General features: G+C 53.7%; 10 protein-coding genes across 10 annotated transcripts; 5 read left to right on the plus strand and 5 right to left on the minus strand.

The window, feature by feature from the left end:
* Nucleotides 1-79: 79 nt before the first annotated feature.
* MYCFIDRAFT_126714 (uncharacterized protein) lies at nt 80-1,307 on the minus strand (the record flags this gene model as incomplete). Its single annotated transcript, XM_007923575.1, has 3 exons — nt 80-990; nt 1,064-1,113; nt 1,168-1,307. The coding sequence occupies 3 exons, from the start codon at nt 1,305-1,307 to the stop codon at nt 80-82; spliced, it is 1,101 nt and encodes a 366-aa protein (XP_007921766.1).
* A 151-nt stretch (nt 1,308-1,458) lies between these two features.
* On the minus strand, nt 1,459-1,674 carry MYCFIDRAFT_103622 (uncharacterized protein; the record flags this gene model as incomplete). The annotated part of the gene is made up of 1 exon (XM_007923576.1): nt 1,459-1,674. A coding segment is annotated over one exon (216 nt), but the record flags the coding sequence as incomplete, so codon positions are not given.
* A 320-nt stretch (nt 1,675-1,994) lies between these two features.
* On the minus strand, nt 1,995-3,437 carry MYCFIDRAFT_213461 (uncharacterized protein; the record flags this gene model as incomplete). Its single annotated transcript, XM_007923577.1, has 2 exons — nt 1,995-3,203; nt 3,395-3,437. The coding sequence occupies 2 exons, from the start codon at nt 3,435-3,437 to the stop codon at nt 2,170-2,172; spliced, it is 1,077 nt and encodes a 358-aa protein (XP_007921768.1). The 3' UTR covers nt 1,995-2,169.
* A 119-nt stretch (nt 3,438-3,556) lies between these two features.
* Nucleotides 3,557-4,045, plus strand: MYCFIDRAFT_26614 (uncharacterized protein; the record flags this gene model as incomplete). The annotated part of the gene is made up of 1 exon (XM_007921575.1): nt 3,557-4,045. One exon carries the CDS (start codon nt 3,557-3,559, stop codon nt 4,043-4,045), a length of 489 nt encoding a protein of 162 aa, XP_007919766.1.
* A 375-nt stretch (nt 4,046-4,420) lies between these two features.
* Nucleotides 4,421-6,967, minus strand: MYCFIDRAFT_192973 (uncharacterized protein; the record flags this gene model as incomplete). Its single annotated transcript, XM_007923578.1, has 1 exon — nt 4,421-6,967. The coding sequence occupies one exon, from the start codon at nt 6,965-6,967 to the stop codon at nt 4,421-4,423; it is 2,547 nt and encodes an 848-aa protein (XP_007921769.1).
* Nucleotides 6,968-8,582: 1,615 nt separating this feature from the next.
* On the plus strand, nt 8,583-10,062 carry MYCFIDRAFT_126803 (uncharacterized protein; the record flags this gene model as incomplete). Its single annotated transcript, XM_007923579.1, has 3 exons — nt 8,583-8,694; nt 8,756-8,878; nt 8,954-10,062. 3 exons carry the CDS (start codon nt 8,583-8,585, stop codon nt 10,060-10,062), a joined length of 1,344 nt encoding a protein of 447 aa, XP_007921770.1.
* Nucleotides 10,063-10,609: 547 nt separating this feature from the next.
* On the plus strand, nt 10,610-12,221 carry MYCFIDRAFT_76312 (uncharacterized protein; the record flags this gene model as incomplete). Its single annotated transcript, XM_007922255.1, has 3 exons — nt 10,610-11,533; nt 11,653-11,787; nt 11,910-12,221. The coding sequence occupies 3 exons, from the start codon at nt 10,610-10,612 to the stop codon at nt 12,219-12,221; spliced, it is 1,371 nt and encodes a 456-aa protein (XP_007920446.1).
* Nucleotides 12,222-12,746: 525 nt separating this feature from the next.
* On the plus strand, nt 12,747-13,569 carry MYCFIDRAFT_127681 (uncharacterized protein; the record flags this gene model as incomplete). Its single annotated transcript, XM_007923580.1, has 2 exons — nt 12,747-13,453; nt 13,527-13,569. 2 exons carry the CDS (start codon nt 12,747-12,749, stop codon nt 13,567-13,569), a joined length of 750 nt encoding a protein of 249 aa, XP_007921771.1.
* A 493-nt stretch (nt 13,570-14,062) lies between these two features.
* Nucleotides 14,063-14,626, minus strand: MYCFIDRAFT_25441 (uncharacterized protein; the record flags this gene model as incomplete). Its single annotated transcript, XM_007921509.1, has 3 exons — nt 14,063-14,191; nt 14,248-14,434; nt 14,493-14,626. 3 exons carry the CDS (start codon nt 14,624-14,626, stop codon nt 14,063-14,065), a joined length of 450 nt encoding a protein of 149 aa, XP_007919700.1.
* A 348-nt stretch (nt 14,627-14,974) lies between these two features.
* Nucleotides 14,975-18,860, plus strand: MYCFIDRAFT_29258 (uncharacterized protein; the record flags this gene model as incomplete). Its single annotated transcript, XM_007921722.1, has 3 exons — nt 14,975-18,128; nt 18,234-18,742; nt 18,813-18,860. 3 exons carry the CDS (start codon nt 14,975-14,977, stop codon nt 18,858-18,860), a joined length of 3,711 nt encoding a protein of 1,236 aa, XP_007919913.1.
* Nucleotides 18,861-20,710: the final 1,850 nt, after the last annotated feature.

Below are 20,710 nucleotides of genomic sequence, written 5' to 3' on the forward strand. Positions count from 1 at the left end.
TCTGCAGATCAGCCCAGTCTGCTTCACAAACCAGTAATCATGTAATGTCCATTCCTGATCAGGATTTGCGAGCTCGAAATCAAATTTCCGCAACAGCTGTGGTACCAATTTCGAAATTTCCAGCACGCTGATATTCTTGCCCAGACACGTCCTGGCGCCACCACCAAACTGCGTATGGGAGCGAAGTCGTCAGCGGAAAGTTCTCATTCGCTTCCGCAATCACGACACTGGTACTTACCGAAAGATCATTTCTTTCCATCAATTTCAATCTCTGCGCATCAGCTTCCAACCACCTTTCTGGCCGAAACACATCTGCGTCCTCTCCATACACACTCGGGTCCCGAGCCATCACCCAAGGGTTTGCACCCACGATCGTCCCTTCTGGCAGGAACACGCCACCAATCTCTGCTCCACCCTTGGGCACCACGCGTTCAAGAAGTAATCCCACAGCAGGATGCAGTCGAAGCGCCTCACGGACTACAGCCTGGAAGTATGGCAGCTCCTGCGCTTCGGCGAATGTCACGGGATCAGAAAGCTTTCCCATTCGATCCGCGGCATCGATTTCCGAAAGCAGCTTTTCATGTGCGGTCTTGTGTTTGCAAAGCTGGTAGAAGATTGAGCGAAGCGAGGCAGCAGTCGTGTCAGAGCCCGCGAAGATATTGCCAGCCGAATGGCTGATCATGAGAGAATCGTCGATGAGCTGTTCTTCGTCTTTGAAGCGTTTAAACCTTGATAACATGTCTTTGAGTTCGAAGGTCTTGGGCTCATCCGAGTAGTATCGTTGGACTTGTTTTGCTGCAAAGGCGACGATGTATTTGGAAGTGTTCATGACGGCGATGGCGGGTATGAGATTCGCCATCTTGCTGACGTACGGGTTGCCGAAGAGATATTTGTGGAGATATGGTGCTTGTCCTATAACGCTGTTGTAGACGAGTCGTCCTTCGATGGACTCGATGATTCGTTCAATGTCGCGCTCTTGTTCCATCATGCCTGGATGAAGAAAGAGGGAGAGTCAGCAAGTGTTGGAAGCGGCGATTGCCGCCCTAGGTATTCTTCTTCTCACCCAAGGTGTTGCTATAGGTAATCGAAGTGATCACGTCGAATGCGTACCAGCTACGTCAAATTAACAATGTGATATCCTCACAATGGAAGAATGTAGCGACGTACTGGACCCAGGTCCCAAGGTCGACCTCCTTGCCAACCATGCCATCGAATTTTCTCAGAAGTACTTCACTACAGGCATCATTCATCGGCTCAAGTTCCTTTAACGTGCTCAGCGCATAGGCATGAGCAATCGGCCGTCGCATGTCCCTGAGACGCTTGTTCGAATCATAAACATAAAGATACCCAAGTTCATTGAACATCATCATACCTGTGTTCGTATTCATCGCGCGAGCTGAACACGGTTGGTAAGATGCCCTTCGGAGTCTTGACGTCAAATGGGACGTAGAAGTCGGACTTCCAGAACTTGCTCGCGATCCCATAGACCCGAGGAATCAAGCTCGCATCCGAGAACATGACATGATTGGGTCCTACCCGCACGAAAGGACCATATCGGCGATGCAGGGCGATATGATATTGCATTTGAAGGCCTTTCGCACAGCTCCATATCCTGTCTAGATCCGAGATTGAGGCAAGAAATGGGCCGGGTAGCTTCCTGAGGCCTGGGCGATATCGTATGCTTGCGTAGTAGGCTATGGTGCAGGCGATGGCACCGAAGAGAATTAGTTGCCAAATTGCGGCATCCGCAATGGGTTCTAGCATGATTCTGGGGTCTATTATTGCAAAGACTTGAGGAGATAAAACTGTTCCGAAACCTTTTAGGGAGTTGAATTTTATAGGCACGATGTACGAAATGCCATTGTACTCGGCTCTTCAGACGAGGGATTGCTCGCTTGAAAACATGTATGAAATAAGATTGTGCATGCTTCGCGGGTCTTGAGTGTCAGCAGCGGGGTGATGCGATCGTCAGAAGTTGCGGTCCGTTGGCCTTCCTATAGAAATCCTTCCGGGAACGGATGGAGTAGCAAAGCCCGTATGATAACACATTTTCAACATACTTCCACTCCAAACATCTTTGCCTTTAAGAATTGAAAGTAACCATCGTACCCGTGCCAGATGCTCTGCTTGGAAGGCGGTCCGCTCAACGTGCATATGGATCCTCATGCTTTACATAATCCTCTCTGCAAGATTCATGATATCTTGAGGGCTTTCAGCGTTTTTCAGCTGTGTTCTCCAGTCGCGATCATTTTCTGTGGCAGCACGCTTTCTCTGCTTTTGCCTGGTCGGAGTAGGTCCTTGTGTTTTATCCTGCCATCGCTTTTTCGCCACGACTTTGGGATTCGACACACCCATCACTCTCCACTTCTTAGGAGGCTTCATGCCCTGCTTCGCCATTTCTTCCCATTTCTTGACGCCTCGCTTCTCCCATCTTGCCATCCGCGCCGCTCGCTGCTCCTCACTTGGCTTCCATTTGCTCTTAAGAATGCGGCGAATACTCTCGGGCGAAACTTCGAAATTGGCAGCGAGGACTGCTGTTGTGTATGTGGCTGGGTCTGAGGAATGTAGCGCTCGAATACCCTCTAGCGAGTCGGGTGATAGTCGTTTCCGTGGTTGCCAACTAGTCTCACCAAATTTCTTCTGAAGCGCATGCTTCTCCACTTTCCATCGCTCATTTGATTTGATAAATTGCAGCTTCTTCTTCTTTTCCTCCTCCTTCTTTTCTTGCGCCTCTTCCAAGAGTTCTTTCACCTTTTCTCTTTGCCGTCTTTTTCTTTTCTCTGAAATTTTCTCAACCAGACGTTGCTTCCTTTTGGCTTGCTGCTTGACGACCGAAGGTCCTTCCAACTGGCCGATCTTCTCAATCACATTTTTCATTTGCGACTCCGTCTCTTGAGTCCGTAGGGAGTATTCCTCGAGCGCGGATGCAGCATTGTCTTGAGCTCCAGCAACAGCCAGAGGCGCCTGCGTATTTGATCTGAAAGCATTGGCGTGTCTACTTCTTTCTGATGCTGATGCGGCGAATTTGCCTTCTTCGATGCGTTTCAACTTGCGTAGCATGCGGTTTTGCGCTTTCGTTCTCGGTACTGCTGTATGCTCCGCGGATCCGGTTTTCGTTTCAGCTGAGCCGTTTCCCTGTGCTTGAGCTACACTGCTTGTTTCCGGGCGTCGCAGCGAAAGTCGTGTGCTGAATGAGCGGCATGCTTGGAAGAATGTTTGAGCTCGCTGCTGACGTAGGTTGACACCAGCAAATTCTCTGACAAGAATCTCCAGAGCCGTCATCGAGCAAGTGCAGCGTGACAGACTTATCAGCCGTCAATTACAGAGAGCCCTTTCCAGACCAGACATACAGATATCTGCGGCTCTGCGGCTTCGGGATTAGTCATTCACTTACCCGCGGCCCTGCCGATTGTGGCAGGGCCCCTCAGCTCGGACATGTGGAACAAGCACCTTTCACCACCCATGTCACTTTCTTCGAATAACCCCAGCCTTAGAAGCACCCCAGGACATCAAAGGAGCGCTCCCTCGAGATTGTGTTGTTCTCAGATTCGTCGACATGCCGGGTCTTTCACTCTGGCTCGTTCCCTACGACAATAGTCCTTTCACAAAAACAACACAAGAACTCATCTCCGAGACAGTGCCCAAACAATTCGACCTGGAAAATCCACATGCATTTCCACCACATGTAACAATAACCTCTGATATCCCAGAAGAAGCTCTTCAAGGCAAACAACCTCAAGAATGGCTTGAAAGTCTTCAGCTTCCATCAGACTTCAAGAAAGAGCACAATGAAGTCCTTCTCGAGCTCGATACAGTAGAAGCCGAAGATCCATTCTTCCGGAAATTGAACATCGCGCTCAAGGAGAATGAGAATCTGAGGAAACTTGTGGCTGTCTGTCGACAGGCAGCTGGTCTAGAGGCTGACCATTTCGCGAAGAGTGAATATCGTCCCCATCTTTCGCTTATGTATGCAGAGCTACCTACGAAGGATGTCAGGAACAAGGTGGCATTGATTGAGATGAAGATTGGATTTGCCTTTGGGTGAGCGGACCCCTCGCTTGTTAGAAGTGCGATGATTGCTAACCATCGATTCTCGTTACAGAGATTTATTCGCATGCTGTGGCGGGGCATTGTGCATGGGCTCGAACTTGGTTCTGGTCGATACGCGGAAGAACATCACCGAATGGAAGGACTCTGTAATTGCGAAACGAGACACCGGATGGGCAACATGGAGGGCGACTCGTAATTTGATATGAGAGCCATCTCCTCATATCTTCATCCATGCTCCACAGCAGATGTCTATTGAGCAGGATACTCTTTGCATGGTTGACATAAGATTGCTTCGTGATGATGCGGCATACATATTCCATTTCTGTGTCTCGTCAGCGCCACTTAAGGTTAGGAGACGCGAGCCATCATCCTATGCTCCGACCTGGACGCGAGAGGTTGCTGCATTCGCAAACATAAGCAGCCCAGCCGCTGCTTCCCTGCGAGCTGCCTCCTCTAGAGCGATCCTCTGCTTGCGAGCCGCACCGCTGCGTTCTGCGTATCGGCTCATCTCGCCTTCGTCAACAAATTCAATGCTATGAATCATGTAAGACATGCCATCGTGCTTCTTCCACTCCCGAGACCACACATGGTGTCGATTCGTGGCTCCGTAAGACTCCAAAGCCGGCAGGATCAGCACTGTGATGTGGGCATCGAAGCCTTCTGGTACCTTAACTGGCCTTCTTGGTTTCGCGTCTAGAGATAGTGGCGACTCCTCCGGACCGTCATTGTCGGAATCATTGCCGAACACTTCGTTGAGATCTTCGTTGTATTCGCCGAAGTCGCCTTTGATCCAGCCAGAATGCACTGCAGCAGCTATGACATCGGAGTCGTCTGTATATATGTCTGTACCCCAAATTTGGCGCCGCTTGCAAATTTCCTCGAAACTGTACGATTCTTTTGCTCGCGCAAGGCTTGAAGACAGGTAGTACCGAGGTACCCGAACAGTGTATGTGCAGTTTTCTTTTTCCGCGAAGACTGGTATGGGTTTCATCTTGCTGCTAAACTTGATCTTGGAATCGGCCGTTGTTTCTGCTGCAGGCGCAGGAGACAATTCAGTCGTGTATAGTTGCGTACCCAAATGCTTACGCGGCTTTCCAGCAGCTTCATCCAGAACTCTCTTATTCTGCACAATCGTCGCCGGCTTCCTTGTCGCGGGCGCGCTCCTTGGCGCGTGGTGATGGTGATGGCCAACAGGATGCGCATGGTGATGATGATGGTGGTGTGCTTGGTTGGCCATCAGGTTTGCGTGCGATAAGGGATTTGAAGGGTTGCGGAGCATATTAGAAGCTCCCGGAGCCTCGGTTCCATCGTGATGGTGGTGGTGATGGTGATGATGCGGGTGTACATGGTGGTGATGGTGACTTGTGTGTATAGTCTTCGCCCGTTTGCTCGTACCACGCTGGGGATCGGGAGTGTTCCGTCCTTCAACGCCGTCACTTTCGTCGCGAGAACGTCGTCCGCTTTTTCTTCCCAGTCTCGTTCCCGACTTGGCTGCTCGTTGCTCGGTGACCTCGGCCGCAGCTGATCTAACGAGATCGCCGCTTTCCACGTGGCGTGCTGCTGGGCTCATGCGAGACGGTGTCGTGGTGCCATTGATGGGATGGCAGGGTGCTGGGGTTGTACCCACGCCAGAACCAAGCCCGGAGAACATGCGACCAAACTCCATTTTGATTCCCGGGTTGTCGCCGCCAGGTCCAATATGCCTAGGCTGCGCTCCCTGGACTGCTTGTGGCAATGGCGAATTCCGGCCGCGACGATTCAGTTCAGGACTGATGTTGAGAATTGCTTTGTGCATTGAGCTCTCGCTTTCCTTGCGCTGCTGCTCACGTTGAATAGTCTCCATTCTCTGGTGTTCTTCCAGCGTCACGGGCCGCTCGTGGAAACCATTACGCCCCCTCTCATACCCGCCCAGCTCTCCGACTGTTGGCGAATGACGTGAAATTTGTCTTCGCATTTCTGCCGCTCTACCTTCGATAGACTCTCTCGCAGGTTCCGGGGCTGGGTGCGAGGTGGGCGGATATGTCGGTCTAAACAGGGCTGTTTGTTCTTCTCTTGCGTGAACTCCATATCCAGGTCCGGAAGGATAGCGCATGGCGCCCTGATTGCTCCTCTCGCGCTCCATCTGAGGACTGCTAAACGAAGGTCGCTCTTGAGGATGTGATGTGATTCCATTGTGAGGAAAATGCGGCCGCTCGTGTCTGTGAAGCTCTGTCCTAGGTGGCTCCGCACTTCTTGGTGGTAGGTGCTCCGCAGCAGATCGAAAGCCACCAGTCCTATGGTCGAATATTGGCTCTCGCTGCTCTTGCATGCCACCCGGGCGCTCGACCTCAGCAGGCTGGCTGATAGGCCGAGCAGGCGCGCCGTGGCCATTCAAGTGGTGTACATGCTCTTGCATCGGCGCCTGAAACGCCCGGAAGCTGTGTTGAGGCTCGCGACGGAATTGGGGTGATCCAAATGTACCGTCTCTTCTCGGCTCCGATCCGATTCTTGCTGGTTCGCCAAAGACTCCAGGTCGTGGAGGACTTGACTTGTTGTAGCCACGTTCTCCGCCCTCTCGATTGCTATACGACCGAGCTCTTCCTGGAGAAGTTGGCTGCATTGGCTTGGGAGTCTGCGCTGGCCCGGCATGCAAGCTGTGTGGAGACTCGTGCAGTCTGCGCTCCTCTCCTCCACCCAGGATCGCGGAAATGGACATCCCAGGGCGATGGTGACTACCTGCAAGGTCGCGTACTCCTGCAAACGGCGAAGTCGTAGGAGGTCCTCGAGGCGCTCCCGCGCCCGGATGCAGTGAAGAAGATGGCGCATTCTGCGGCGAAGATGGAGGAGGCATGTTGCGTGCAGAGAAAGGCGGCGGCGGAGGCGGCGGCGGCTCGAGAGGTGCTACAGCGAGACTTGTGAGCTTCCAAACACTTCCCATATCAGCTGTTTCTCGCCCACTCACCTCCTACTTGCTGGGGAGGACTGCCGGCATTGCCCAGCGATCGTCGCCGAAGCGGATCGTAGGGCGGCGGCATCGACGACATGCCATTACCTGGCGGTGGAGGCGGGAGAGAATGGCCCTGGGTGGGCGTGTGAGATGGCTGCGAGAGGTGGTGGTGGTGTGGTTGGGCTTGCGGCGAGCTGTTCACATTTCCTGCAGAAAGACTCTGTCAGCGATCATCGCAGAGCTTGGGAGAGCTGGCTGGCATAATAAGGTTGGGCTAGCTGGGCGATATGCGCTAGTTCGAGACAGTGGGGTCGGGCTAGATTTTCGGAGTCTGTGCACTGATCATGTCACGGCCGGGATGCGTGTTTCTGTTCCAGGCCCACCCAGGCAGTTTGGCAGGGCCCTGTCGAAACCATCTCATCGTCGCATTGCGTAGCGGTGACGGCGACAGCAGCGGAGAGACAGCGCTGGCAGGCTCCGTTGCGGTGCGCAAAGCAGTACGCTGCAGTGCAGCGCTGACGGCGTCACCAGACAGCCCTGCTCGGCACGCCGATTATCGCGCAGCGGCCAACGTGCAGCTCAATGACAGCACACCCTCATCAGGTACCTGAACTTGTCACTGCCGCCCGGCGTCGCTCCGTCTGAGCTGCAGCTCGTGAGCGCTGCTCTCGTGTCGTGCATGCAGCCTCCCAGCGCGCTTCCTTGGCACGATGGGAAGTGGTGTAGTGTAGCGAGAAGCCAGCTGTGGCCATGCGAGTGGAAGCAAGCCAGCTACCCGCTCTGCCTCTGGTGACTTGGGCGGGGCAGTTTGTGCTGTAGAATTGGAAACGTACCTTGCGCGGGAGGCCATCCCCTCGAGGGAGGGCCCGTACTGCCTCGTCTGCTGCCAGCGCGCGGGAGAAACGGGTCTCTATGGGTCGAAAACGGATCCGAAAAGGGCATCTGTACGGGCGGTTGGGCGGTGGGGGGAGGAAATGGCGACGGGTGGCTCGAAGGCGGCGGTGCGGTTTGGTTCTGGCCGACCTGTCGCTCTTGCGGACGCGAGAACGGGTTGCGATGCATGATTGACCCCCGCGCGCCGTGTGATCAGTTGCTCAGAGGTGCTGATGGCATGCGCATTCGTTTCGCGTGCTCACGAGACGCCAGATGCTAGGGATCATGGCTGGGGTAGCAGCTGGTCGGTGCTAGTCGGTGTAGAAAAGGCCCATCATAGCGAGAGGTGCGGTTGTTTCAGTTGTGAGGGTTGTAGTCGACTGTTGCAGAGGCACAACAGGAGGAAGGCAAGACGAAACTCCAGCGATCGACAGAACGCCAGGACGGAAGCTCCCACTCTCCCTTCGCGCAGGATCCCTGGCCATGCCCCAGCGCGGCTCAAGCCTGCAGAGCCAACGGTATTCTAGGGTCCGTAGGAGCTGCTTTGGGCCCTGGCTGCAGTGCTTTCTGCCCAGCCCGGCGCTCTCACTTCAATAATTCGCACGTGCCTTCTTATCGTCGGCAGGGCCACGCCACGACTCTTCCTTGGATGCTCCAGCATCGTCCGCAGCTTCGAGCTTCCTCCACGGCATGCTCTCATTTCTGCACGACAACTACCCGTAGCCCGTAAACCATGCTCCCCATGCCGGGAAGCCCACAGTCGTCATGGCGCCTATACCGCGCGCGGATCATGTCAAACTTCGAGGGTGCATCAGTTCGAATCTGCATCGCCTTCTGGCTCTTTGGTATGGCTGGCATCATCGTAGCCTGCCCCGTACTGCACCGCTTCATCGCTGACTCGTACAGGCTTGATCAACAACATCTTTTACGTGATAATCCTCACTGCAGCCCTGGACCTCGTGGGTCCTTCGATACCAAAGGCCACCGTCCTATTGAGCTGCATCATCCCTGGCCTGGCGACGAAGATAGGTGAGAAAAGCTACAAGTGCACGGCGTACGGCGAACGTCTCACACACCCGCTGACACTTCTGCCTACCACTCCAGTCACCCCATACTTCATTCATTTGATACCCTATTCGTTGCGGGTGCTTTTGTTCGTTGGCTTTGCAACCTGCGGCATGCTAGCTGTTGCGCTTTCGCCGAATACCACAGACGCCGCAGGCATCTCCAGTAAGATCGCAGGTATTGTGCTGGCAAACATTTCTTCGGGTGCTGGCGAAGTGAACTTTCTGGCGTTGTCGCATTATTACGGCCCTTTCAGTCTGGCAGCATGGGGTTCTGGCACGGGTGCCGCTGGGCTATTAGGCGCAGGAGCATATACGCTCGCCACCACTACTTTGGGCCTGAGCGTGCATACTACTTTACTGTGCAGCGTGGTTCTCTCATTCGTGATGCTGGCTACTTATTTCCTTGTTCTCCCCCTCGGGCCTCTCAATGCTGCCGAGAGAAAGGAATCCAATTATCATCGCGTGGAGTCTGAGGAACAAGACGATGATCTCGATCCAATCATGACTTCGCAGTCAGGCTTGCCAGATGAGCCGCCACGAAGATCGATATCTCCAGCTTACAAGGCTGATCGATTCAGCTTGGCAATTCACGACTTGAAAATGAAGCTCATCCGCGCGAAGTCGCTGGTCATACCATATATGCTTCCGCTATTCTTGGTCTACCTGGCTGAATACACTATCAACCAAGGAGTTGCCCCCACGTTACTCTTTCCGCTTGAAAGCTCTCCTTTCAAGCGCTACCGAGAGTTCTATCCGACATATGGCACCATTTACCAGCTTGGTGTCTTCATTTCACGCTCATCTTTGCCATTCGTCCGCATACGCAGCCTTTACATACCGACTTGGCTGCAAGTGCTCAACCTCGCGGTACTTACAGCACAGGCACTATCGCCATTCATCCCGACTGTTTGGTTCGTCTTCGCCATAATATTGTGGGAAGGACTTCTAGGAGGCCTGGTTTATGTCTCGACTTTTGCTGCAATCAGAGAAGAGGTTTCAGAAGACGAGCGTGAGTTCTCGCTTGGAGCTGTAACTGTATCGGATAGCGCAGGCATCTTCTGTGCCGGTCTGCTTGGAGCAGGTATGGAGACGGCGTTGTGCGCCTGGCAAGTCAAGCATGGCAGAGATTGGTGCAGACAGCGCTAAGAAGAACGGCGAAGCTAGTGCTTGCTATGACCAGTCGATCAGCCGTCTTGGACAACGCTGCGATACATGATCAGACGGTCACGTCGCTTCACTACGAGAATAGCGCTCGCAGCAATGCCGGCCTACACATATCGCGCTATGCGCTTGTCATATGCCCTTCATGCTCTCAGAGTCAAGCGAAGCAGAAGCGCTATTGCTGCCTCTTGGCTACTCTTTCAAGAGCGCAGCACTGAGTCTGGTCTGGTCAGCAACTGCTGCTCTTACCTCAAATCGACAATAGCATTCAGGAGAGCAAGCCCTCTGGTCCCAGTGGAGACTTCGGCCGCTTCGCTCAGAAAGGGTTTAGAAGCTCAATATGTCTTTACTTTCATCTGAGATCGACAAACGCCCTCACTATAAAAGCGTTGCGAAGGCACGTTTGAGTCACCAGACATCAACAAACCGTCACGCGGCCAAGGATTGACAGTATACGACGTGTGACACTGCAAGTCAACGACCAAGACGCTCTCCGATAATACGTACAATTCAATGGGCAATTGGGCGTGCAATGATTATACAGACGACGAAAGCAACGCAGGCGGATTTCGTCCGCGACTTTGCGATCTGTAGTGATGATCTTGCCGATGAAAGTGATGCTACTCACACCACTGCTGATGAGGAAGATGCAAGGTCCGTTGACGACCACTATCGACAATCTTGGAAGTCTCTACCTCGCCTCGACACTGCTCCTGGACCAACTGCAGAAACGGTGAATCACTACGCGCTGTCCAGCAAGTCTCTCCCTCGTACCAACCATGACCAGACTGAAGCCGACGACGGTCGACCGTCGCCCAAACATTGGGCATTGTCGCAAAAGAGACTGCCCAGTAGTCTACCCCATATTGCTCAGATTGATAGCGAAGAAGCTGTTCTCGCGGAAGGCGTAGACAAGGATATTGTCCAGAGTTGTCAAGACAGTGCCAGCGCGATAAGCCCCGGAAATCTTGGAGGAGGTCCACGCAAGATATTTAGGCATTCAGCTATGACAGCCGAGGAACAGGCCCACAAAGCAGCCCTGCTGCGAGGAAAGATTGCGGAGTTCGATGCTGCGGCAGCTGCCGATCAAGAATCATGCGCGAAGCACACCCCATCGATCGAGCCTACGAATGGACAGATCAATGTTCCGTCTGCCCACACGAGCGAAACAGCTAGAAAGAAGCGCAAATCTCGCCAAACCGACAGTCCTACTTCCACTGCTGAAGAGCCCAAGTCGGCGAAGAAGAAGGCACCCAGCAAGAACGCACGAAAGGAAATCGAGAGCAGCGATGAGAGCCCCTCTCGGCTCTGCTCGGATGTCTTCCTCTTCAGCCCACTCCCGACGCCCCTTCTTCAAGATGAGGTCGTGCGGACAAATCGAAAGCAAGGCAAGCAGAAAAAGACCAATGAGAAGGACAAAATTCTTTTCTTAAACCCGGAACTACAGATGCTCATGGTACGTGGCGCTCCTCTCGGCAACACTATTTAGCAGGCTGACAGCAATAGGCGATGCTCAATCAACTAGGCAACGAACTGGAAAACGCTCTTGACGACATTGCCAATGACCTTGTTCAGTTCGCTGATGATCCAACTAGCATTACGGAGACAATGTCTCTGGCAGAGCGTTGGAAAATCAACTCGCGGCAACAACTAAGCAGGCTCGTGAAGCAGCTTGAGCACTATGGCATAGTGCCGATGGGTGGCGTACAGGTACCTTACGGAAGCACTGCATGCAAGTTGAGCTTGAGTAGTTCATGCAGGGAAAGCTCATTCTTAGAGGTACGCGCACCGGGCAAATACTATCCTGCAAACGACATAGTGACACTGTACAGGACAGGCTCAATCATTTCGGCCTTCCGTTCGAGAATGCATTGGGCAGCCTTGTCAGAAAGATCGAAGAGCGCGTCAAAGATGAAGCCGCGGAAGAGGCAGCTATCGATGGAGCAACGGAGATCCTCGAGCAGTGGGTATCGGAGAACCGGCTGTATTTGTCTCGGCTTGTTTCCGTTCTCAGTCGCTCGAACACCAGTGCATCTGACAGGATACTTATGCCCATGGGCGAGGTGGTCTCGTCGTTACACAAAGATTGTGGCAATCGCAAGGACTCTGCAGTTGTCAGTAAAGAGTCTGGAACCGTCGGCTGATCTTGGCATTTCAGCGTTAGAGGCCGTGTGGATGGTGGTATCACCTGCTGGACTGCAGGACAGCACAGCTAGTCCGAAAATCTAGTCACGTGCATCCTGATATGTGATCAGCATCATAGAAGCTGCAGCGTTGCTCAATGTGCTCTGCGAGAGCCGGAAGAATAATAATGAGCGAGGGAAAGCAAGCAGCCAAGAACAATACCATCTTGACACGTGCTTTGCGCATTAAACCCCATTCGGTGCCCTAGCAACCACATGGCCCTTGTAACTTGGAACTCTCTGCCCTTCTTTCTCCACTGCTTTCCCTCTCCTGTACCACCACACTTCAATTTGCCTTGTGTTCATAGCATTCCATAATACCGCTACTTCACTGTAAGCCTGGGCCCCAATCATTGTCGCAATCGCGCAGAACTCTAACACAACGCGGTCTTATAGCTCCTTAATCAGCCCTCCAGCTGTCACCTACGCGACTTGCTGCCCTACACGGCCGTGCCGGCTCTCGATCCACAACACCTCGCCGTCGCTATGCGCACATCGCCTTTGCTCCTCGCTCTGCCGCTGGCAACCGCGCAACAGATCCCTTTCCTTGACGAAGTTAAGGGCTGGTTTGCCAAAGCGACCTCATCGGTCGCATCTGTCGTGGAGAAGGCGACCGAGTCCGCATCGATACCCAAGATCCCCGACCCAGTAGCAGCGGCTTCTGCGAAAGTTGCCAAGCTCAACGTTGAGAAGCTCAATATCAGCAATTATAATGAGATAGTGAGGCCCGGTCATCCAAATGCAGAGCCCGGCATTGAGACCTGGATGGTCTTCGTGACTGGAGGAAACAAGACCTGCTATGGAATGTGTACGAAAGCTGAGACCGCGTTCAATGAGTCTGTGCCTCTTCTCGCAGCTGCTCCAAAGCCTCCCAAACTTGGAGTGATCAACTGCGAAACGGATGGCGTTTTGTGCCACGCATGGGCCGTGAGCCCACCTTCGTTGTACTACTTCCAGCTTCCTCAACCATTACCGGACCAGTCAACTCCAGCATCCACCGTGCGCTCGATCAAGCTCAACCGCACCACAGTCACCGCACCTGAAATTGCAAGAGTCTACCTGCAAGAGAAATACCTCGAGACTGAGCCATATGAAGGCTTTTTCCATCCTTTTGACGGGCCATTGGCCAAGTACAACCTCGCGATCCCGTTTGGATATGTTGTCTGGGGTTTTTCGCAGATTCCATCCTGGGCGTAAGTCACACGAGTTCGAGGCAAGCACTTTGGCTGATACATATACTGACCTCGCACCTTTCGATTGCTGTAGATTCATGATTGGTATCTCTTTCTTCAGCCGAACTATCATGTAAGTGTACTTGGTCCATCCTCCGGCTTCAGTGATACTGACGACAAGGATAGGGGCCGACGAATGGCACCGGCAGCCGGACGCGGTGGTGCGGCAACTGCAGGAGGAGCACCAGCTGCTCAGTAAAAGCTTGGATATGTGTACAGAAAGATTGTCTGGCAGAGTATGTTTCTGAACGTGCTTGAAGTGGAACGATACCCAGTCGCTCATGTATGACTACATGTCTTGAAGAAAAGGGGAAATTAGCTGAGATAATATACGGTAGAATATTCTGGCAAATACGTTGTGCCATTGGAAGGCCTTATGCAGTTGACGAAGAATGCAGATACTTCAAAGGTAACCCTCTAGCATTGAGTGAGAGGGGATATGAAGCCGAGCATATGCTCATCACTGATCGTGAGCAAGCTAAGCGCAAAGCAGTGAACCATCCCGCCCAACGCCCCAGCGCCTTGCTAAATCGAGAATGCGGCATTTCATAACACTCGCAAAAGACCCATTCACTGCATTCTCGGTCCTGCTTCCGCAAGACCCTCCAATCCTTGCATGGGATCTTGAGGGTTGCCATTCTGTTCATCACCATTGGCATCGGCCTCCTCATCGACGTTGTACTTCGCAGCATACCCTTCCTGTAAACATTGTCAGCAGGTGGCCATGACCAAATTCGCGTGGTAGTGCGACGAACCTGTTGCCAAACCGCGGTCCGGCTACCTAGTCCTTCATCTGGATTTTTCTGAGGTTTGGCTTGGTTGACTTTGATTACACGACCGTAGAGTTCTGATTGATCCATGTTGTCGATGGCTTCTCGGGCGTCTTCTGCCAGCGAAAATTCGACGTAGCCAAAGCCACGATGAGGATCTTTGTTGGAAGCTCTGAATAGGAACATCAATTTACTGAGCCTGCAGTCATACGTGGGTGTTCGCAACGTACAGTTCTGGCTTCGGTAGTGAGACATCCACGATCTCGCCAAAAGGTATGAAAGCGTCGTGAAGAGTCTGCTCACTGACTTGACTGTCGAGTCCGCCAACGAAGACAGTCTTCTTTTGACGCGCTGTGTCTGTCATGTTGATTCCTATGCTTCTTCAAAATGAGGCAGCTTTGGTGCCAGGATGTGCCTTTTGCTATCACGTGCTTATTAGTTGAAGTGAAGTGAAGTGAAGACCCGGTCTGAAGAGGCGGAGGGTGACGCCAAGGCGTATTGACGTTCGCTGGACCCCTGGATTCCTTCCTCCCTAACTGAGCAAGCGTTTGGGCGGATTTTGGTAGAAAGCAAGCTGGCTTAAACAACTTGGTGGACTGTTCAAGATAACACAGTGTCCATTTCTTACTCCTGATTGTCCTGTTCTTCTTTTCCACATGTGTGACTCCAGGTAAAGCGCAGGCCAGCATCAGTACATCGCCGACAACTCGCCATGGTGCGCCTACGGGAAATTGAGCGGACCGCTGTGTTTGCCTGGTCGCCAGGCGCTGGAGCACCTCTCATTGTCACGGGAACACGAGCCGGCGCCGTGGACGACGATTTCTCTAGCGAAGTCAAGCTCGAGCTATGGGAACTGAGCCTGGAGAAGCTGGGCGGCGACCGAGAACTGTCGCCAGCTGGCAGCATCACCACCGACTCCGCCTTCAACGATATCGCCTGGAGCCAGCCAGATGACGAGCATCCGCTGGGTGTGATTGCAGGAGCATTGGAAAATGGCTCAGTCGATGTCTGGGACGCTCAAAAGCTGCGCAGTGCATCCTCGGACGCATTCATCTCAAGAACTTCCAAACACAGCGGCAGTGTCAAGGCGCTGCAATGGAATCCACACAGACACAATCTGCTGGCCTCGGTCGGCGCCAAGGGCGAGATTTACATTTACGACCTGAGCAACATGGCCAATCCGTATCGATTGGGAGCTAGTACAGCACGAGCCGATGACATCGAGTGCCTGGATTGGAATAAGCAAGAGAAGACAGCACATATCTTGGCGACCGGCAGTAGTGGAGGCTTTGTGACCGTTTGGGACGTCAAGCAGAAGAAAGAAATCATGACGTTGAACAACCAGGGTCGCAAAGCAGTCAGTGCAGTTGCTTGGGACCCGACCGAGAGCACAAAGCTAGCAACTGCTACGCCTAATGACCAAGAGCCCTTGATCTTCCTCTGGAGCTTGCGAAACAGCAGTGCGCCGGAGCGGACGCTGAAGGGCCACGAACTGGGCGTTCTTGGTTTGGCCTGGTGCTTGCAGGACTCCGATCTGCTTCTGTCTTGCGGCAAAGACAACCGCACCATCTGCTGGAATCCGAGGACCGGCGAACGATACGGTGACTTTGCTACCGGATCCAATTGGGTATTCCAAACTAAGTGGAACCCACATAACCCCAATCTCATCGCGAGTGCCTCCTTCGACGGCAAAATCCTTGTAACGTCGATACAGAGCACAAATGGCAAAGCTGAAGAGCAAGGTGCTGCCACACAAGGCTTGGATGGTGAGGACTTCTTCGCAAAGGCGCAGACGCAGCCTCAAGGAGTCTCATTCAACCTGCCGAAAGCTCCTAGGTGGGCAGGTCGGCCATCGAGTGTCTCCTTTGGGTTTGGTGGCAGACTGATCAGAGTGAGCAAGAACAAGGTGTCGATTGAAACATTCGAGGTCGACAGCTCAATCGGAGAGGCTACAACTAAGTTTGAAGAGAAGCTTCGATCTGGCGATCTGGCCAGCATTTGTAGCGCAAAGATTGAGGCTGCTGAGACAGAAGAAGAAAAGGCGGACTGGCAGGTGATCAACACTCTCAATACCGGCAAATCCAGAAAACAGCTGCGGCAGTATCTCGGCTTCGATGAAACGGATAGTGAGCTTGCAAATGCGACCGAGAAGCTGACCGTGAATGGTGATGCCAAAGAGAATGGCTCCAAGGATGATGATTTTTTCAATAGCGATGGTGACAGCTTCCTCGCAGACTTGGCAGGATCAAAGGGCGCCAAGATCAACAACCCTTTCAAGATCTACACTGGCTCAGAGTCGGAGGCCGATAAGCGCATCACTCGTGCGCTGATGCTCGGTCAGTTCGAAGCAGCACTGGATGTATGTCTGGAAGCAGACCGTATGTCGGACGCCTTCATGATTGCTATCTGTGGCGGTCAATCCTGCATCGACAAGGCTCAATCCGCATACCTGAGAAAGCAAGCCAAGGGACCCAATTATCTTCGTTTGCTGGCAAGCATCGTCGGCAAGAACCTCTGGGACGTGGTGCACAACGCTGACATCGACAATTGGAAGGAAGTCATGGCAACACTGTGCACGTACGCTGATGAGAAAGAGTTCCCCGATTTGTGTGAAGTACTGGGTGACCGCCTTGAGGAAGCCTACCAGACCGGTGACAGTCCGAAGAGTCTGCGAAAGGACGCCTCTTTTTGCTACCTTGTGGGCGCGAAACTGGAGAAGGTCGTCAATAATTGGGTGGAAGAGCTACAGGAGCAAGAAAAGGAGACACTTGAGAAGTCTGAGAGTGACAACGTCTTCTCCGTGCACGCCAAGTGTCTGCAAGATTTCATCGAGAAGGTGTCAGTCTTCCGCAAAGTTGCAAACTTCAATGACTCTGAGCTCCAGGCCACGGCAGACTGGAAGCTCGCACCATTGTACACACTGTACACCGAACACGCCGAGATCTTGTCCGCTCATGGCCAGCTTGCGAGTGCTGAACGCTACCTCGATTTGATTCCGCCGAAATTTTCGGGCGCAGAAACAGCACAACAGCGAGTCAAGCAAGCGACAAGAAAAGCCGCAGTACGACAACAACCTGCTGCCGTTACCCAACGCACAACTTCACGAGCTCAGCCTCCAATACCCTCCTTCCAACAGCCAGCTGCACCATTGCAGCCGCCACACCCCCTCGTCAACCAAGCTCGAAACGCGGCACCGACACAATCGCCATACGCTCCAACAGGCGCAATAGGAACGCCAGCTGCTCAAAGTCCGTATGCGCCGTCTACGCCAATGGGCAACGCGTATCAGCCTCCACAAGCGGCTACGCCATATGGTCAGCCAGCTTATGGAGGCTATCAGCCGCCGCAGCAGCAAGCACCACTCCCTCCCCCGCCTCGAGGTGCCACTTCTTCTCCCGCCATTCCGCCGCCATCGCAGGCGAAGAACATTACTGATTGGAACGATCTGCCGACTGGAATGGTCAAGGAACGCCCTGCAAACACACGCCGTGCCACACCGGCTCCTGGCCAGCCTGTGAGCTCACCGTTTGCAAATGCTCAACCGAACCCTATGTCACCTCCACAGAGTGCGTATGGTCTTCAGAAGCCGACGCCACCACTTCCACCTCCGCCCAAAGCTGGCGAGGCTCCTCCCCGCGTGGCCTCACCTTGGACTTCACTTCCACAAGGCATACAGCGACCTCCATCCTCTCTTGCCAGCGCTTACGCACCTCCCGTACAATCACAACCTGTTGGCTCGACTCTTCCAAGCCCTGCTCCTCCGCCTGTAGCTCGCGGTGCTTCGCCATACCAGCCACCGCCCTCAACATCCACAGCAGCTCCTTCGAGTCGGTATGCGCCTGCGCCCGGCAGCCATCCCACTCCAGGTCCCGGAGCAATGCCACCGCAGAGAAACGTTGCTCCAAATCCATACCAGACACAGCAGCAGGGAGCATATGCACCGCAAGCAGCACAGTCGCCATATGGCCAAGCACCTCAAGCAAGCGCTCCTGCACAAACAGGCCCTCCGCCTCGTACAGGCCCAAGCGCGCCTCCGCGAGGGCCTCCGCGCGCATCAAATACGCCTATTGGTGGTGGAGCTGCTCCTCCCGTGCAGCAACTTCCAACGCCGCAGACTGAGTCGCCACCCAGCACAGCGCCAGCACAGCAACAAAGTGCTCCAGCCCAGGCCAAGTACCCGCGAGGAGACAGATCACACATTCCTGGCAATGCTCAGCCGATTGTTGACCTGCTTGCGCCTGAAGTTGCCAGAATTAGATCCGTTGCGCCTCAGAGCTTCAAGCCACAGGTTGATGACATGGCGAAGCGCATCGACATTCTCTTTGACCATCTTAACAACCAGGATCTGTTGCAAGCTGACACTGTGCAGCAAATGGTGCAAATCTCACAACACGTGCAGCGCAAGGAATGGGATCAGGCACAGTCACTGTTTACAGAGATTCAACAGGCGAAGCTCGAAAGCGAAGGAACGCATTGGATGGTAAGTCAGGCCTACAGCAGCAAATTCATCGGTATGAGAGGAGGGCGAACGGCTAACATGCTTTTAATAGGTGGGTGTGAAACGTCTCATCGCGATTGGCAGGGCTACAAAGGCTTAGATGGGCATGGCGGGAGAAGCTTGGTGAGATGCATTTTCGTGTGAAGCGCAAAGCAAGCATTGCATTGTTGCTGAATGACGCGGAGCAAGGCGACGGGTGATGCAACAACATTAGAAGCGAAAATGAAAGTACGAACAAATAAAAAGGCCGGTGTGTGATAGAGCTCCCTTGCATTTTGTGGTATTAGCGAGTCGCTAAGATGATGGTTGCAACTTGCAACACGAACGCTCGACCGATTTGAAATGTTGTTGACGTTCACAGGCCAGTGTGGCTTGCGGATACAGTATACGCTGCCGGCCCACGTGCTGATCCCTGAAAAGTGTATTGTGTGATGCTTCGGCCTGGTGCGACATCTCCAGGGGTGGCGCGATTGTGCTATGCTTTATTCGGCGGCACTGGATCTTCAGAGATAATAATGGGAGTTGGACTGGGGAACGCGTTCCCGTAGGCGAATTGAATTGTACATAATGTAGTGAACAACTGTTGACTCTTGCCGCTGCAAGGGGGCTCGGCGTGCACGTTCACTGATGATGATGGCAAGATGGATGCTTGTGGGCGGGTGCCACAATGAAATTGAAGTCACGCAGTGACAGGTCGGGTGTCCTGCGATCAAGATCCGAACGAGCCGCCACCACCACCCCACCCCTTCCCGTCGTTGTTCGTTCGCGTTCGCCCCCACACGGCAAATCGGTGCACGTGAGAAATGTCAGGAGGCACAGCGAAGAACATGTCTAGGTCGACGGAGGTATGTAATCGTGCATCTGCTTGCTTGCTTGCGAGTCGCATTTCCGCCCTGGAAGAGCCTCGGGCACTGTCCTAATACGACCGAGCTAAGCTTGCTCTCACCTCACGATTGGACAGCTGGCGCTCCGCCGCAATGTTCTGGTACCAAGGACCTCTCTTGGCCGTCGAATTGGGGAGCGCACAGCAGGATGTGTATTTATTAGCCGAGAAATGAATCTGTGGCTGGGTGCTGGGCTGGGCTGGCTGGGCTGGTCAGATCGATAACGGCTGTGCTGTGTGCAGCGTGGCAGAAGCTTAAAGATCCCCGGTCAAACTCTCCAGCACTCTCCCTTCGGCATTATTGTGACGAGAGGAGCTAAAATAATAATAGTTGGTGGGGAGAGGCGAGTCAGACAGTGTGCTGTAAATTGCCATCCACCAGCCGTTGGAAGTGGGCATGAGCTTCAGGGACGCGATGTTTCGCACGAAACGCCATGGCGCTTGCAGTGTCGCCATCCAACCGGTCACCACAGCCTGGCCGGGGTTCTGGGCTGAGGGTGTGCTGCAATACATATGTGAGGAGAGAATGGCTGACAACGTCCACATTGACGAGCGGTATATGGCGGTGCCACGCGAGGTGAGCTGGACCTGCCGGAAGCTGGTGGGTGCTCCACTCAACATTCTCCGCACTCCAGTATTCCTCGGCCGGAGAACAGGCGTGGGCTGGAACGGCGTCGTCGAAGAGCCTTGGCCGCTCAAGCCTCAGCCTGGCTTGGCATTGGAAGGGCGTTGGTTTGAGTGGCAGATCTTGCGGAAACGTGCACGGGCGCTCGTGACGCGACCACTTCGGCAGCACGTCCAGCGCAGTACCACTGGTTGCCTTTCATCAGGGGCCGCCACGCTCTCCAATCCAGATATATTCAAGAGGAGTGTACCGCTGAGGACCGACGCTGTTCTGTGCTGTTCGCGCGCTGAAGACAGATTGCAAGGCAAGACCTGGTTGGGCGCGTACCATGCATCGATTTGCGACGGACAGACGAAAGTGACGGGGTTGCAGATGGCTGGAGTCAGCAGGTGTTGCATCATTGCCGCACACTGATGCCTTTGACAGCAGCTTGCGTACAGTA

This window comes from Pseudocercospora fijiensis, assembly GCF_000340215.1.
Source record: "Pseudocercospora fijiensis CIRAD86 unplaced genomic scaffold MYCFIscaffold_1, whole genome shotgun sequence".
NCBI classification, from domain to species: domain Eukaryota; kingdom Fungi; phylum Ascomycota; class Dothideomycetes; order Mycosphaerellales; family Mycosphaerellaceae; genus Pseudocercospora; species Pseudocercospora fijiensis.